Source organism: Theropithecus gelada, chromosome 14 (assembly GCF_003255815.1).
Source record: "Theropithecus gelada isolate Dixy chromosome 14, Tgel_1.0, whole genome shotgun sequence".
Lineage (NCBI taxonomy): Eukaryota > Metazoa > Chordata > Mammalia > Primates > Cercopithecidae > Theropithecus > Theropithecus gelada.
In genome coordinates this window covers 80,844,242-80,862,353 of record NC_037682.1, presented here as the reverse complement: position 1 = coordinate 80,862,353, position 18,112 = coordinate 80,844,242, and the positions used below count along the sequence as shown (strand labels likewise).

General features: G+C 34.3%; 1 protein-coding gene across 1 annotated transcript in view; it reads left to right on the top strand.

Annotated features, from left to right (window-relative positions):
- The window catches only part of GRM5 (glutamate metabotropic receptor 5), a 516,353-nt gene that overhangs the window by 215,133 nt on the left and 283,108 nt on the right, over positions 1–18,112 (top strand). The window contains exon 3 of the mRNA XM_025356721.1: positions 8,378–8,627. Coding sequence (XP_025212506.1) covers positions 8,378–8,627 — 250 coding nt within the window. The remainder of the gene's footprint in view (positions 1–8,377; positions 8,628–18,112) is intronic.

Below are 18,112 nucleotides of genomic sequence, written 5' to 3'. Positions count from 1 at the left end.
GGAAATAATAGCAATTTCATTAGGTTGGTTGGTTTTAATAATAACACATTTGAAGTAAATAGTGCAATAATTTGTTCATATTATTAACCTTTTACCAAATAATTTTACAGGATCTAGATAAATGTTGAGGATGGTGATGATGATGATTATAAAATATATCCTGTATTTAGTGCTTTCTCTGTTCCATGCTCTGGACCAAGTACTTTACCTAAAATAACCCCTTCTAAAAATGAGCAAACAAAACGTCTTGAATTTCCAGATTCTCTTCTAATCACCACCATACTCTTAGCTTTTGTTCACTGCCAAGTGTCTCAAAAAAGTTGTATAAATATATTGTCTTCACTCTTTTTACTCCCATTCACACAAGCCTACTCCTATATATCTTCTACTATGTTGCCAGAATTAGTGGATTTTTTGTCACTACACATCTTACTTTAGTTTTCAACAGAGTAAATGTTAAAAAAAAGTAAAAACAGTTTCTTTTCCTAATTTCCCTAAGAATATATTATCTTGGTTTCCCTTCTCCTTCTCCTTCTCCTTCTCCTCCTTCTCCTCCTTCTCCTCCTCCTTCTTCTCCTCCTTCTCCTTCTCCTCCTCCTCCTGCTCCTCCTCCTCCTTCATTGTCTTTGTGAGCTATTCCTTCTCAATTAATGAACACGTATTTGAATTCTTTAGGGTATAACTCAGAGTTCTCTTTCGTTCACATCCTACATTTTATCTATTATTGTTTCTATCCATATTCTGAGGACTCCCAAATAGTTCCAACTCAGACTTCTATTCTCTTAGCCAGAATGTTCTTATTTAATTTCCTACTTGGCATTTCTACTGGGCTATTTCACAGAAATTTAAAAATTTCTTTTCAAATGTGGTTTTCTTTCCATTTTGTCTATATCAGTTCATTCAACCCAATTATATGAACTAGAGTTGCTGGAGGGAGTAGATACATGCTGAGAATCAACTTTTGATTCCAGGGCTCAGGAATCTACCAAACCAAATATGACACTCAAACTTGTTGTCCTTATGTATAGTGGTTAAAACTGTCATGTATTCTTTAAATAATCTGATTTCCTGTTTTCTATCATATCTAAATTTATTTGGTCAACGTATACCTTTGCTCTTAAGATCAAACTTCTTTCTCTAGCTCCATACTTGATCGCCAGAAGAAAAGTTCACCAACTCAGCATACCACTAAGTAAATCACTTGGCATGTACTTTTATGACAATACTCAGTAACTCTGGTTAATATTCCTTTAAATAATGTTTTATACATATAGTTCAAAATCCATGAGGTGGGCTATGCATAGTTATAAACTTATAACATCTACATTTATTACATAATTATGCTAGCAATTTGTTTTCTGCTTAATTTACTGTTGAAGAGTTCATCAAATGTTACTTAAATAATCCATTCCTAGAGTAATAACTAAAGCAAATTTTCTAAATGAGATCCTTCTTGTACTTCCAATAATAAATACCTTGGATGAGATTCAGTAATACTGTGCCTTATGCTTAATGTTGTGGTATATGGGTCGTGTTATAGAAAGACTCCAGGGCAGGATGAGAAATAATTGGGTCATTGTTCAAAACTTGGAAATCTGTTTGTTAGCAAAGTTTTCATATCCATGACATTTATAATTCAGGTACCTTGATGAAGGTGCATGATAATGATAACTTTTTATTCCAGTCCTTTGGCTTTAAAACTTTCACATTAATCATATGTCCAGGCACCTAAACACCTAAATCTCAATTATACAGAAATTTTTAGGAATATTTCTTGGGTCATTTAACTTCCTTCTTTCTTTCCATAAAAATATGTATACACATTTCTTGCATCATTTAACTTCTTTCTTTCTTGGCACAAAAATATGTACATACAGTGTTTTTGTTGTGAACATAGAAATATCTGCCTTAAAGAACACTGTCTAGTAACAGGAGATAAATATAAACAGATGAGTGTAATATAGAGTTTAGAATGCTATATCCACTGCACATATAGCTGTAGTGGGAAAAATGGCATCAAACAAAAGAACATCTTTATAAAACTATTAATAAAATAAGAAAAGGTGCTTCACTGTCAAGCTTTTCCCACTCCTGACCATTTTGGTTAATCACTAGTTTAAGCCACAACCCCCTCAATATGGGCAGTTTGGGTTAAGATCTCTTGATGAACACTTCTAATTCACATTAAAGGACACGAAGTGGAGACGCACGCTACTTATACATATTTTTAGGGGATGATATCATACCAGACTAATGTCACAACTCACATGAGTTTACTTCACTAGTAGTTGTCAGTAAAATGAACTGTGTTTACAGTAGCATCAAGATATTAGTAGTTAAAGCCACTTGAAATATACTTTAAAATAATTATTTATATGGGAAATCTTAATTTCCTTGTCAGGAAAAGATAATTTGGACCAACTAAGATGGAAAATAAAGTTATATTGTAGAGGTTTTACTTATTCATTTTCTTTGCAAAGGTTTAGTATTTCCTGAAGTGAATACTTTCTGAAAAAGTATTTTCCACATTCTTTTAGCATCTGCTTGGTGATCTGCTTAGAAAACTGTATTTACTCTTCCAAACTGTTTTTGTGCCTATTTTTCTGTACCACTTTTCTGTACAAGAAATATGTAATGATGATATGTAGTTAAATAAATGCATTCCTACCTCTATGGGCTCACAGTTTGGGAAAATAGGATATGTAAATACATCCAAAATATAATGAATATATGCAATAGGCAACATATATAATATAGAATGTCTATTTTAATTTACGCCTAATTTATTATAATACTTAGTACCTTAACTCATTTCCTGACTCTGAGACATTTTCGAAATCCCATGATAAAGCGCATTATTTAAAGTGAGTTGTTTTCTAAGAAAAAAAATCAACATCATGGTTTATATTTTTAACCAAGTTTTGAACATCAAATAAATCATGAGTATAATCAGCCTTGTTATGAAAGTGAAGGATCCACAATTATAAGCTTTTTTAGCAATTATAAATTACAGAGATGATAGAAATACTGTAATTAAACAATAGCACTATGGAGAAGATGTATTCTCCATCCTAAAGAAATCTAGGGAATTGAATCTGTACAGCATGGAAAAAGGTATTTCATGTAGAAAGAACAGCGTTAGTAAAAATAAATAAATGAGAATATGTGAGGTGTCTATGATACATATGAAAGAGAATAGTAAAAAGTATGAAACAAAAAATAGTGGTTGGTAGGGTTTGGGAAAATGAAAAATAAGAGATGATAGAGGAAATAGTATACAAGCTTCCGTGCAGTGATTCGGGGTCTGATTTATGGAGAGAGAAGTAAGGATACTATGAAAAAGGGAAAAGTAACAGAGAAAACAAAATTGTTTGTATCTTTTTACTATGATTATAATAGTTTGATTTTTATTCTAATGATAGTTTTCCCTAACATACGTGAGATTGATAAATTTAAACAATCTATTTAATGGCTATTTTGCCATTAAAACAAAATGTCTTACTAGGTACACCTCTTCTATGCTGTTGTACTTTATTATCTTTTAAAGTGGCCACTGTAACACAGTTGTTAATGATATTGAATTCGTACCATCTGAAATAGCATTTACCTATGGTTATAAATTACTTGCTAAAGTAGTTTATAATTACTCAGTGCCTTTTAACATACAGTTAAAATAAAAAAATTTTCTTAGGCTGGCAGAAAGTTTTTTATTTTTTATTTTATTTTAATTTAATTTAAAATATCCAGGGGGTTTATGTGTAGGTTTGTTACATGGATATATGCCTTTTGGTGAATTTGGGGCTTGTAGTGTGAACAAGGTGTGAACATTATACCCAATAAATAATTTTTTAACCCTTACTCTCTTCCTACACTCTTCCCTTTCGGGGTCCCCAGTTTCTATTACAGAAGAAAGTTTTAAAATTACTCTCTAACAAATCCTGTTTCCAACGTGTGCTTTATAGAGTCAATGTAGGCAGATACTTCCAGATCCCAGCTGATGCAATTCAGGTCAAATAGTATTAGTGAAAGCACTAGCTTTAAACAGTATTTGAGGTTGAATTATTAAAATCTGTTATTATCTGAGGGAAAAACTGGGGTCCTTGAGGAAAAAATATCAACATTTTGATTATTGTGCAACTCTGTTCATGTTTTAAGTGAAATATGTTATAATAGCTTATTAGAATGATGCCCGCTAGACACAGTGTGGCAGTCCCGATTGCTGGTCACATAGTTGGACAATTATTTTAATCTGGAAATAGATGTTGATTATTTTGTACTGCTCATTCAATAATTTATTTCTTTATTCAACATGTGTTAGTTATCTAACAGGTCTCAGTAGCAGTACAAAAGTGAATAATATACTGTTGTTGCAAATAACAGAATTTTTTCTTTTTAAACCCATTTTTTAGGGTTTTTAGGCTGACTAGTATTTCATTGTGTATATATACACCACATTTTTAAATTCATTTATCTATTGATGGATAGAATGTGGCTTTTGTAAATAATGCTACCGTGAATGTGGGAGTGCAGTTAAAATTTGCTGGAAATGTAGCCAGAAGTAGGGGTGCTATATCATATGGTAATTCTATTTTTAGTTTTGTTGAGGAACTTCCATGAAGTTTATTAATGGGTGTACTAATTTACATTTCCACCAAGCATAGAATATAGATAATTTCTATGAGTTTTATCCCTAAAACAGGATAAATTGATAAAGCAGAGAGAAGACAATTACTTTTAAAATTATCTGCATCAACTCTCTCCTTTCAGTGACTTTTAAGTATGCTAGTTTATTTTTTTCATTAAATGTATATTTTCACATTTTTAAAAGTCAAATAGTAGAGCAGGGCTTAAAGTAAAAAAAGTGTTTCAGTTTTTCATCCTTTTATTTTCACCTCCATATCTCTAATATGAATGTCTTTTTAAAAAATAGCTACTTTTAAATGACTATAGACATTATCTCTTACCTTGTACATCTTCTTATTCCTTTTAATATAATTCTCTCATCACATTAGCTAACTCCTGATTATTTTAGCATCCAGTAATTCCCTTAATCACATATATTTTATTTTCTGTATATCTTGACTTCCAAATTGGGAGTGGATGATTTTAATGGCCTTCCTCTTCCCAACAACTTTCCCTGCATCTACCTCTCAGCCTTCATCTTCTTTCTCTTTAATTATCATTGTAAAAGTTGATAACAAATATATTTTATTGCATAATGAGTTTTTCCATTTGTCTATAGGTGGATTCTTAAAGTTGAAAATCAATGATTGACATTTGCATCATTATGCCTATGTCCGTACTTATAAGTAGTGTGAGCTATGAGTGAAGACATTGGCTATGATTACATTTTCTCCAAAAAATTCCAAGTTATACACTCTCTGCTACCTAAAGAAGAACGTTCTATGGTTTCCTTCTTTCTTCTATTCATTGTTTAAAATGAAGTCACATGTTAGTTTCATATTTTATATCACAGCTTGCTTTCTCAGGAAAGCAAGAAAACAATTACTTGTTTCCCTCTGTTGGAAAAAGTAATTGTTGCTTCCTGAGCTTTTTCCTCATTCTACATATTACTTGAAAGGTGTTCTATTCTTTGAGAAGCCTGTAGACATTTTTTGCTGTGCTTTTTTCATTATTTTAAAATGTATAATTATAGAATACAGTGTTTCTATCAACTACCGGAAAGTCTCAACACTTCAGTCTTTTCCATTTTATTGGACGACATATTCTCATTTGCCTCCTGGTTAACAAAGGATTTCTTTTGTTAAATCAAAATTATATTCCGTAAAATTTTTATGTCACACATGTATTAAAACTGTTTCTTATTTAAATGTTTAAAGTAAACTTTCTTTCTTAGAGCAGTTTTTGATTCACTGCAAAATTGAGTGAAAATTTTTCATATACCCCCTGCCTTTTTTAATTTTAAAGAGTACAGCTTGAGATTTGCTCTGGGAAAATAATATTTTATTCTGCTAGTGTAAGCTTATTTTTTTAGGCTAGTGTTCAGCAATAGTGCCATTTGCTCCACTGTTTGTTTTGGATGCTGCATTAAAGAGTAGCTAAACTCTGTCTAGAATATTCTTTATAATTTCAGTAGGTACAATTAATTGGGTTCAGGTGACCTACCAGATAGTTTACATACATTGAATATAATATTAAAGTATCTGAATATTAAGCAGTGTTACTTCAGAAAGCTGAGATTAAAAAGACTATATAAACTGAAGTCGAACTCAGGTTTCTCTAATGACAAAGTTCTCTCCACTATTTCAAGCTGCTTCTCTACAACATATTGTACAAACAAAAGCAGTGTTAAAACTGTTAGGAACAAAATGCTAAAAAATCTGAATTTGTTAGGTGTCTTTTCTTGTTTAACAGTGAATGTATTGAGAATAAAAGTAAATGATGTGAAATTCTCAATAAATTCACATCACAATCACTATACCTAATTTCAAATTATTTATGCAAATGCCTCTGCGTTAAATCAAAACATGAAATGCAAGACAGTCTGTTGAAAAACGGAGTTAGCTAAAAATAAATCAAAGAATAATAGATTACTCACATTAGTGTAAAACTGATAGTAATTTAGGCCCATTGGCACATTTTTCAGAAAGTGCCCTTTAAACTTTGTTAATTGCAAAATAACTAGATTGCCCACCTGCCATCATGACAGAGGCTTCTTGTTGCTTTTAATTCTAGAGAAGGAGGGAAAAGATGCAGCTGGCCCACCAGTATTTTTGGCTCAGACTCAAGCTGACCTGCTCTGCTCTGCCCTTTGCAGTTTGTTCATGGAGACAAAACTTCACCAAAATCCACCCTCAAAGTTTATAGATTTCATTTGCAACAAGGTACCTGTGGTATGGTAGCACCCACATTAGGACAGGAATCAGAGACATATGTTCCAACCAAGATCCTGACACCTACTATCTGTATTTGAACTTCAGTTTTATCAGCCAAGAGGAGATAACATTAACCTTTATCACAGAGTTGTAAGGAGCAGTGAGCTAGCATATGTAAACTGACTTTCCCAAAATCAAATTGTTGTGGAATTATTTTTATTGCAGTTATAGACATATAGTGAACCCTATGTGATTGAATGTTCAGTGCTCCTTATTAATTTGATATCTACTCATCCTGATGAGATTCCAGTTCCTAGGTCTAGTTGATATTTAGGTCAGTCGCATCCTTATATGTTCTACAGCTTGGTTATCTTGTAATAGCCTCTTGTATTCTTCAAAACAATCCCCCTCATATATCTAATATTTTGAAAATTCAGAATATGACCCCTGTATAAAATATATAGCCTTAAAATGTTCCAAAAATATCTAAAATTGGAGAATTATCACTTTCAAATAGAAAAGAGAAATGAGTATGTAACTAGAATTCTGAGACTCCTAAGAGTCAGCCTTAGACAAGTAGAGGGAGCAGAACCTATGCTATTAGATCTGTGAATGGAGTTCAGCCCTCCACTTACTGCTAGAGTAACTCCAGGTAAATGCGGACCTAACTGCTTTATCTGTTTTCTGATCTATATATGGAATGGAACTCATAATATCTACATCAATATTTTATTGTGAGTGCTAAATTAGATCACATATATAAAGGTCCTGGTGTCCTGGCATATAACTGACTGTCAATATTAATCCCCTTTTCCATTAATTTTAAAAGACTACCATTAGTCCTTAGTCTCCAAATTTTGAAAAGGACTTTGAACTTTTTCATCCTTATCAATAACTACCCCATGTTTGCATAAGATAAAACTGTAAACGTTTTTCATAAGTTTACATATTCATCTGTGACAAGACTAAATCTTAATCAAGGATCTCAGTTTTTCAGTTAAGACCAAACCATAAATTCTCATGATTATAAATATATAATATACTGAATATTACATATAGTATAATACTTTTTAAAACATTTATATGGCAACATCTATACTATATAGACTACATGTATTACTCATATGTACTATATCTTTAAATACAAAAATCTCAGTAGGATGAAATTATCATCAATGAAAAGCAAAGAGAAGTGAGATCGAATGCAAACAAAAAAAATAGCTGATACATATCTCCATCAACTCATACTTAGAATAAGAGCTGTTTTTCAGTCATAAAAGGATGATGAATTGCTTACCCTTTTTATATTATTCTCTCCATCACAGTGAAAATATAAATGATGAATGCATGTATAATGTGGTTCAATTGTAATTGGCCCCAAATAAGCAATTCAGCAAAAGAGCAAAAACTGAAATTCAGTTCTTCAGGTTCCAAGTGCTGCACCATGACTTTCATGCTCCTAACACCTACATTCTGATTACACCCAATTAATGCAACAATCTCATTTCACTATCCCTCTGCTTATCTATGTTTTCACACAGGCAACTATGGAGAAAGTGGGATGGAAGCCTTCAAAGATATGTCAGCGAAGGAAGGGATTTGCATCGCCCACTCTTACAAAATCTACAGTAATGCAGGAGAGCAGAGCTTTGATAAGCTGCTGAAGAAGCTCACAAGTCACTTGCCTAAGGCCCGGGTGGTGGCCTGCTTCTGTGAGGGTATGACGGTGAGAGGTCTGCTGATGGCCATGAGGCGCCTGGGTCTAGCGGGAGAATTTCTGCTTCTGGGCAGGTGAGTGACAATAAGAAAATTTACATGGAGTTAATACCAGGAATTTGGCAGCACTAAAAGGTAGCTTTTAGTGTACAATAAAGAAAAATCTTTCAAAGCTTAATGTGTGCAGTGGAAATAGAGCTTAAATTTCATAACGCACCTGTGCCTGGAGAAAATCATGGAAAATAAGTAGACCCACCATGTGCTGATTAATAATAACAGGAATCAACAAATGAAGATGATGAATCTGTAAGTCCTAAAACACATGACTGTAAGGTAATGAAATGGATTTTTATATCCTTGAGTAATTCACTTGGAAAGTAAACATGTCTCAACCTCCTAGTTGCTTTTTTTTCATATATATATTTTTTATTTAAGTTCTAGGGTACATGTGCACAATGTGCAGGTTTGTTACATATGTATACTTGTGCCATGTTGGTGTGCTGCACCCATCAACTCGTCAGCACCCATCAACTCATCATTTATATCAGGTATAACTTCCAATGCCATCCCTCCCGTCTACCCCCTCCCCAAACTAGGCCCCGGTGTGTGATGTTCCCCTTCCAGAGTCCAGGTTCAATTGTTCAATTGAAAAAGTCCAGATCTCATTGTTCAATTCCCACCTATGAGTAAGAACATGAGGTGTTTGGTTTTCTGTTCTTGCAATAGTTTGCTGAGAATGATGGTTTCCAGCTGCATCCATGTCCCTACAAAGGACATGAACTCATCCTTTCTTATGGCTGCATAGTATTCCATGGCATATACGTGCCACATTTTCTTAATCCAGTCTGTCACTGATGGACATTTGGGTTGATTCCAAGTCTTTGCTATTGTGAATAGTGCCGCAATAAACATACGTGTGCATGTGTCTTTATAGCAGCATGATTTATAATCCTTTGGGTATATACCCAGTAATGGGATGGCTGGGTCAAATGGTATTTCTAGTTCTAGATCCTTGAGGATTCGCCATACTGTTTTCCACAATGGTTGAGCCAGCTTACAATCCTACCAACAGTGTAAAAGTGTTCCTATTTCTCCATATCCTCTCCAGCACCTGTTGTTTCCTGACTTTTTAATGATTGCCATTCTAACTGGTGTGAGATGGTATCTCATTGTGGTTTTGATGTGCATTTCTCTGATGGCCAGTGATGATGAGCACTTTTTCATGTGCCTGTTGGCTGTATGCATGTCCTCTTTTGAGAAATGTCTATTCATATCCTTGGCCCACTTTTTGATGGGGTTGTTTGTTTTTTTCTCATAAATTTGTTTGAGTTCTTTGTAGGTACTGGATATTAGCCCTTTGTCAGATGAGTAGATTGCAATAATTTTCTCCCACTCTGTAGGTTGCCTGTTCACTCTGATGGTAGTTTCTTTTGCTGTGCAGAAGCTCTTTAGTTTAATTAGATCCCATTTGTCAATTATGGCTTTTGTTGCCGTTGCTTTTGGTGTTTTAGACATGAAGTCCTTACCCATGCCTATGTCGTGAATGGTATTACCTAGGTTTTCTTCTAGAGTTTGTATGGTTTTAGGTCTAACATTTAAGTCTCTAATCCATCTTGAATTAATTTTCATATAAGGAGTAAGGAAAGGATCCAGTTTCAGCTTTCTACTTATGGCTAGCCCATTTTCCCAGCACCATTTATTAAATAGGGAATCCTTTCCCCATTTCTTGTTTTTGTCAGGTTTGTCAAAGATCAGATGGCTGTAGATGTGTGGTATTATTTCTAAGGGCTTTGTTCTGTTCCATTGGTCTATATCTCTGTTATGGTACCAGTACCATGCTGTTTTGGTTACTGTAGCCTTGTAGTACAGTTTGAAGTCAAGTAGCATGATGCCTCCAACTTTGTTCTTTTGACTTAGGATTGTCTTGGCAATGCGGGGTATTTTCATAGTTGCTTTTAAAACTGATTTTGAGAATGACTACATGAGTCTGGTTTATAATGTAGAATCATAGAATTTGGGATTTAGAAGTGAGGAATTGCTTTCAGAGCACATTTTTAAAGCATTAGAAAATGGGCTTGTTATTTTATATCACAAAAATGTCATTACCTTGCCTGGTCACCTACATTGCTTCTAGACAAGATACTAAAATATTAGCTTCCACAGAGATTGACTTGAATTACCTGGATAATTCACTTGATTGACACAACTCAGCCCATTCCCTGTTGTTGTGGCTGAATCAGTGTATTAGTCAAATTCTCCAGAGAAATAAAAACAAAAGTATATACATATATAAAAAATGCATATATGTATATATGTGTGTATATATTTATATATGTATATATATGATTTACAAGGAATTGGTTCATGTGATTAAAGAGGCTGAGAAGTCACAAGATCTGCATTTGGGAAGCTAAAGACCCGGGAGAGCCAATGTGTAGTTCCAATCCAAGTCCAAAGGTCTTAGAACCATGAGAGCTGATAATATTAAGTTCCAGTCTGAAAGCTGGTAGGCTTGCAATTCAAGATGAGCCAATGTTTCAGTCCAAGTCTGAAGGCTGAAAAAGACCAATGTCCATCTCATGCTGTCAGGCAAAGAAACATTACCTCTTAGCCTTTTAATACTATTCAGGTCTTCAGTTGATTGTTTGAAGTCTATCCATATTAGAGAGGGCAATCTGCTTTACTCAGTCTACTGTTTCAAATATTAATCTCATCCAAAACACTCTCACAGACACAGGCAGAATAATGTTTGGTAAAATGTCTGGGCACCCATAGCCCAGGCACTAGACACATAAAATTAACTATCATCACTAGTAAGACAACACCATAGTTTTGAACTTGTGAATGAAGTGCACTTCTGAGATGGTAACACTAGAAGTTATAAGTGGTAGGGAAGCTGCTTCTTCATTGCATACCTTTAAAACATTATTAACAGGTAGCCAATGTGAAGAACAGCAAAAACTTTAGAAACCACTGCACCTTTCTCAGGATTTCTGCCCCAGATAGAGAGCCAAGTCACTTGTTACTAACTTTTGATGGCTTATTAAGGGAAATGTACTTCCTTCATTTTCCAAATGCTTAACTGTCCTTCTGTGATCAGACTTAGCTCCAGCTAGGATACATTTTATGATAGCCATTTTATGTACCCAATTCTGTTCTGTCTGATCTGATGGCAATAGATTGATAGGGCTATTTTGGTATGAGGCCACACATCCTTCAATAAAAATGATATTGAGTGAGATTCCTTTTTTATCAATGTCATACATTTTGTCAAAATCATCCCTAGTTGGCAGGAATGATGCATCAGTTAGTTTTATGCAACCCAGGAACATGCCAACTGCCAATATTCTCATACTGTATTCTGAAGTGCAGTGTTACCACAGCAGTAAAAAGATCAGAAAATAAAAAAATCTGGCTTTAAGTAGTTCTGTTTTTCTGATAGGGAATAAAGAATTCCATGATTCCTATCTGCTCCATTTGCCAGCATTAGTAAGAAAAATCAGCAGCATATGTTTTCAGTCATACGGTATATTTTCCAAAAAGCAAATGTTCTTTGATCCCATGTACACTAAGTAAATAGATTGGTTTTTATAATATTTGCCATTGTCCATCTATGATTTTATTTCCAGAAGCATTGCAAAATTTTATATTTTGTGGATTTTAAAATTTATTTTGTATATGATAAACACAGAGTTCTTTCCATATAGTTTAATTCATGGAATACTAAATTTATAGCCTTTAGTTAAATTTTTTATCCCCCCATTAACTGGTTATGTAGTAATTCGACATTTACTTGAACATCAATTCATCTCACTTTTAAGCAGTTTTGTTAGGTCTTCTTTACTCCAAATTTAAAAAGTATCTTCCTGTAGTTTCTGCCTCTTGGCCCATGTGTGTTTTTTTTTTTTTTTTCCTCTCCCTCTAAAAGTAACATGTGATATTCTTTCAAATATTTGGGAACAACAGTGTGGTCCTCAGTACTCTCCAACTTCTCTTTGAAATATCCCAACTTCTTCCAGCTATCTTAGTGAGATGGCACTGTGGGTGTTAATAAACTACTTATCAGAACCATTTATAGGATCATTTATCAAATACTTTGTGCCAATTACTGTGCTAAGCACTTTACATGTACTGTTTCATTTAACCATTAAGTTGACAAATGTTGAGTGTTTAGTATATGTTAAAGTGCTTGAAATAAATCAGTGAATAAAAGAAACAATAATTATTGCCCTTACGAAACTTACAGATAAGTTAGATAGAGGGTCATATAAGTGTTATGAAAAAATCCCACATCTAAGAACAACCTAAATATTAAGTACTATTGTATTTTATACACAAGAGCTCTAAGTAAGACTCAGTAAATATTGATGTGTGAAATGGAACAGAAAAGCAAAAGTTAATAGTTGTAAGAAAAAGTTTACATCTACTAACTTTAATTTTACAAATGAGGAAACTGATACCTCCAAAATTTGGATGACGTGCTTAAGGTCACCAATTACCCAACTACCATAACTTATAATCCAGTGTTCTTTTCTACTAATTTGTCTTCTATAGAGTAGAAACAGAGGGAAAGTTATTATTTGATAGCAAACCCTAGGTTCTACATAGAACCTGGGTTTATTTTTTAAAAATTGTAGATAATTCAAATTTTAATTTTAATTGGTATTTGATATGAATGTTACCTCCTAAAAATTTTTATTTAGTTCACCCTGTAACTTCTTTCAACATTCTAGTGTTATTTTATTTACATATATTCTGCAAACCTCTCTTTTTTCTCCTTCTCTTCCCCAAATCAAACTTGAATGAATGGCTTTAGGAACTAGAAGTAAAAGCTATGTGTAAAAAAAATAAAAGGCTATATTTAGAGCCTACTAGAAGGTCCACATTTAATAGCTGTATTTACTTATAAATATCTCCAACTGCCTTAGGTCAACCATGTTTAATAGGTCATTCAACTTAGGTGCTTGGCAGGACTAAGGCAACTCTGCTGCTGAGACAACTTCATCCATCAACACATCTCACCATCTGTGCTGCACATCGATAGAATGTTTGAATGATACAGACCTCGCCACTAGGTCTTTCTTTCCGTTTGAGCTGTGGGTAATCTGCTGTCTCATTGCAAATAAAAATATCCTGTTCAGGTCCCTGAAATAGTCTTGCTAAACACTTTGGCTCTGACACCTGGCTGAGATCAATAATCTGAACAGTAATGGCTTTTCATAAGGGGCTTATTTTCTAGAATGAATACACTGTCTTGGTTCTGGATCTGCGAAAGAATTACTTGAAATATATTATTTAAAAGTTAGAAATTTAAATAAGACTTGGAAACAAGAACTAGTTTTTAGCAAATTAACTACTGAAAGATAGTTTTATTTGATTTATAATTAACTTTATTTGAATAATTGGAGAATTTCCATTTTTTAATGCGATGACTATTACAAAGCCACAAAAAGGACATGACTTAACTTTCAAAAGTACTTGGGGATTATAAGTAGCATTTCTTAGTGAGAGGTCAATCTACATCAATATTTTTCAAAATGGAAATGATAAGACCTTACTGTAAGAAATAACTCTGCCAATGAAATTACAGTTTTTCTAGTCAAACTATCTTAGTAGCTATTCCGCAGAGGTAGATATTATTCTTTATCTTTACATGTAGCTAGAATGTCTATTTCAAATTAAGTCATTTTCATACAAGTATGCAGGCATTCCTTGGAGAAAATGTGGGTTTGACTTCAGACCACCACAATAAAACAATATCACAATAAAAATCATACAAATTTTTTGTTTTCCCAATTCAGATAAAAAGTGGGCTGGGCGCTGTGGCTTACACCTGTAATCCCAGCACTTTGGGAGGCAGAGGCGGGTGGATCACGAGGTCAAGAGATCAAGACCATCCTGGCTAACACGGTGAAACCCCGTCTTTACTAAAAATGGAAAAAATTAGCCGGGCGTGGTGGCGTGTGCCTGTAGTTCCCAGCTACTCAGGAGGCTGAGGCAGGAGAATGACGTGAACCTGGGAGGCACAGGTTGCAGTGAGCCGAGACTCTGCCACTGCACTCTAGCCTGGGCGACAGAGCGAGACTCTGTCTCAAAAAAAGAAAAAAAAAAAGTTCTTTATACTATACTGTAGCCTAATAAGTGCACAATAGAATTATGTCTAAAAATATATAAAACTTAATTCAAACGTACTTTATTGCTAAAAAAAAAAAAAAAAAGGCAAGCGGTCATCTTCAGTGGGTTAGAATCTTTGTGCTAGTTGAGGGTCTTGCCTCAATGTTGGTATCTGCTGACTGATTAGGGTGGCAATTGCTGAAGGTGGCGGTGGCTGTGGCAATTTCTTAAAATAAGACAACAATGAAGTTTGCCACATCAAATGAGTGTTCCTTTCACAAAAGGAAGTGGTATTTATCTGTAGCATGAAATGTTGTTTGATGGCATTTTACCCGCATTAGAATTGCTCTTAAAATTAGAGTCAGTCCTTTCAAATTCTGTCACTGCTTTATCTACTAAGTTTAGGTAACAGTCCAAATTCTTTGTTGTCTTTTCAACAATGTGATAGCAACTTCACCAGAGTATATTTCACCTCAAGAAACCACTTTCTTTGCTGATCTATAAGAAGCAACTCCTCAACCATTTAAGATTTATCATGAGATTGTAGGAGTTCAGTCCCATCTTTATACTCACTTTCTAATTCTAGTTCTCCTGCTCTTTCCCCTACATCTTCAGTTACTTCCTTGACTGGAAGTACTGGAACACCTCAAAGTCATCCATGAGGGTTGGAATCACTTCTAAACTCCTGTTGTTGATATTTTGAGCTTCTCCCATGACTCATGAATGTTCTTAATGACACCTAGAATTCCAACTTGCTTTGCTCATATCTGTCTGAGGGATTACCACCTATGACAATTATGCCTTATGAAATGTATTTTAGAAATAATAAGACATGAAAGTCAAAATTACTTGTTGATTCATATTCTGCAGAATGGATATTGTATTAGTAGGCATGTAAGCAACATTAAACTCCATGTATGTCTCTATCAGACCTCTTGGCTGGCCGGGCACATTGTCAATTATTAGCAGTAGTACTTTGAAAGGATTTGTGTGTGTGTGTGTGTGTGTGTGTGTGTGTGTGTGTGTATAGATATATATATGAGTAGCAATTCTCAAAAGTAAACTTAAAATATTCAGTAAACCATCCTGTAAAGAGATGTGTTGTCACCCAGGCTTTGCTTTTTCGTTTTTATAACAGTCATAAATTTAGCATAATTCATAAGTTTCCTAGTCTTCTCAGAATGGAAATGAGTATTGGCTTCTACTTCAAGTCACCAGTTTTATTATCTACTCATAGAAGAGTTAGCCTGTCCTTTGACAATTTGAAGCAAGGCCTTAACTTCTCCTCTCTAGCTGAGAAAGTGTTAGATGGCATCTTCTTCCATAAAAAAAAAAAAAAGGCTGTTTCGTCTACATTGAAAATATGTTGTTAAAGTTTCTCTATCAGTCTGCACTTGCTGCTTCACCCAGCACTTTTATGTTATAGAGACAATTTCCTTCCTTCAATCTCATGAAATAACCTCTGCTAGCTTAACATGTCTTCTGTAGCTTCCTCCCCTCTCTCAGCCTTTATAGGATTAAAGAGAGTTGAAGTCTTGCTCTTGATTAGAATTTTGGTTTACAAGAATGTTGTGGCTGACTTGATCTATCAAGACCATCAAAACTTTCTCCATATGAACAATAAGGCTGTTTCTGTTTCTTATCATTTCTGTATATTCACAACTTGGCTGATTTTGCAACAGGCCTAATTTTTGGCCTATATTTGCTTCCACCATACCTTCTTCATTAAGTATAATCATTTCTAGCTTTTAAAATGAGAGACTTACAATTCTTCCTTTCACTTGAGCATTTAGCCATTGTAGGGCTATTGATTAGCCTAATTTCTACATTGTTGTGTCTTTAGGGATAGGGAGGCCTGTGGAGAGGGAGAGAGACAGAAGTACAGCCAGTGGCTGGGACCATCAGAACATACTACCCTCATTACTGTCTTATATGGGCACAGTTTGTGATTCCCCAAACCAATTACAACAGTAGCATGTTCCTAATGCAAATAGATAATAAATGTCTGAAGTGATGGATACGTTTATTACCCTGATTTGATCCTTATATATTGTATACATTTATGGAAATATCACACTTTGTGTCATAAATGTATATAATTATCATGTAAATTGAAATAATAATACAAGCAAAAAAGATCACTGATTACAGATCACCATAACAGATATAATAATAATGAAAAAGTTTGAAATATTGCAAGAATTAACAAAATTACACAAAATGAGACCATGCCATTGGAAAAATAGTGCCAATAAATGTGTAGGACAGAGTTGCCAACAAACCTTCAATTTCTAGAAAATGCAGTATCTGTGGAGTTACAATAAAATCAAGTGCATTAAAAAGGCATGTCCATAATTTTCTTCCACTGGGTCATTCAATGTCATCAATTTGTAGTATGGGATAAAAGTTAACAATAGGAATGATAGTACCTTTACTGAGGTCATTGGGAAATGTCAGATATGAAGTAGATAGCAGATCATGAGTTCAGTTTTGGATAAGTGGAGTTCAGATACATTTCTTTATTATTATTATTATACTTTAAGTTCTAGGGTACATGTGCACAACATGCAGGTTTGTTACATATGTATACATGTGCCATGTTGGTGTGCTGCACCCATTAACTCATCATTTACATTAGGTATATCTCCTAATGATATCCCTCCCCCCTCCCCACACCTCACAACAGGCCCCAGTGTGTGATGTTCCCCTTCCTGTGTCCAAGTGTTCTCATTGTTCAATTCCCACCTATGAGTGACAACATGCAGTATTTGGTTTTCTGTCCTTGTGATAGTTTGCTGAGAATGATGGTTTCCAGCTTCATCCATGTCACTACAAAGGACATGAACTCACAATTTTTTATGGTTGCATAGTATTCCATGGTGTATATGTGCCACATTTTGTTAATCCAGAGTTCAGGTACATTTCAAAGATAAAAGTAGTCTACTAGGTAGGAGAATATGTAAGTTGGGAGCTCAGAAGAGACATATAGGCTGTAAATAGAACTGAGAGAATCATCAGGATACTATCAAATCAAGGACGTATTTGTTAAAATTAAGAGAGGAATTGTAAGAAATTATCTTTGAGGGACCTCAGCATTTAGGTTGAAAAAAAAAAAAAGATGAATTCTAAATCAGAGATAGGAACAGGCAAATCCAGAGATGTAGACGGGAAACCAAGAGTGTTGTGTCATCCAAGCCAATGGAAGAGAGTATTTACAGGCAAGACCACAGGGTCAACTGAATTTAGGAGATCAAGTGAAGATAATACTGAAATGGCTATTTGGATTTATTGAGGTGGAGAGAATTGGCAATTTAACAAGGCATGGCTGAATAGAGTAATAAAAGCAGATTAACAAAGGAGTGGCTAAGAACTGAGTAGAAGGTGAAAAAAAGAACCCATGACATATAAGCCAGTATTTTGGTAAGTTCAAGTAATAAGGAATGAAG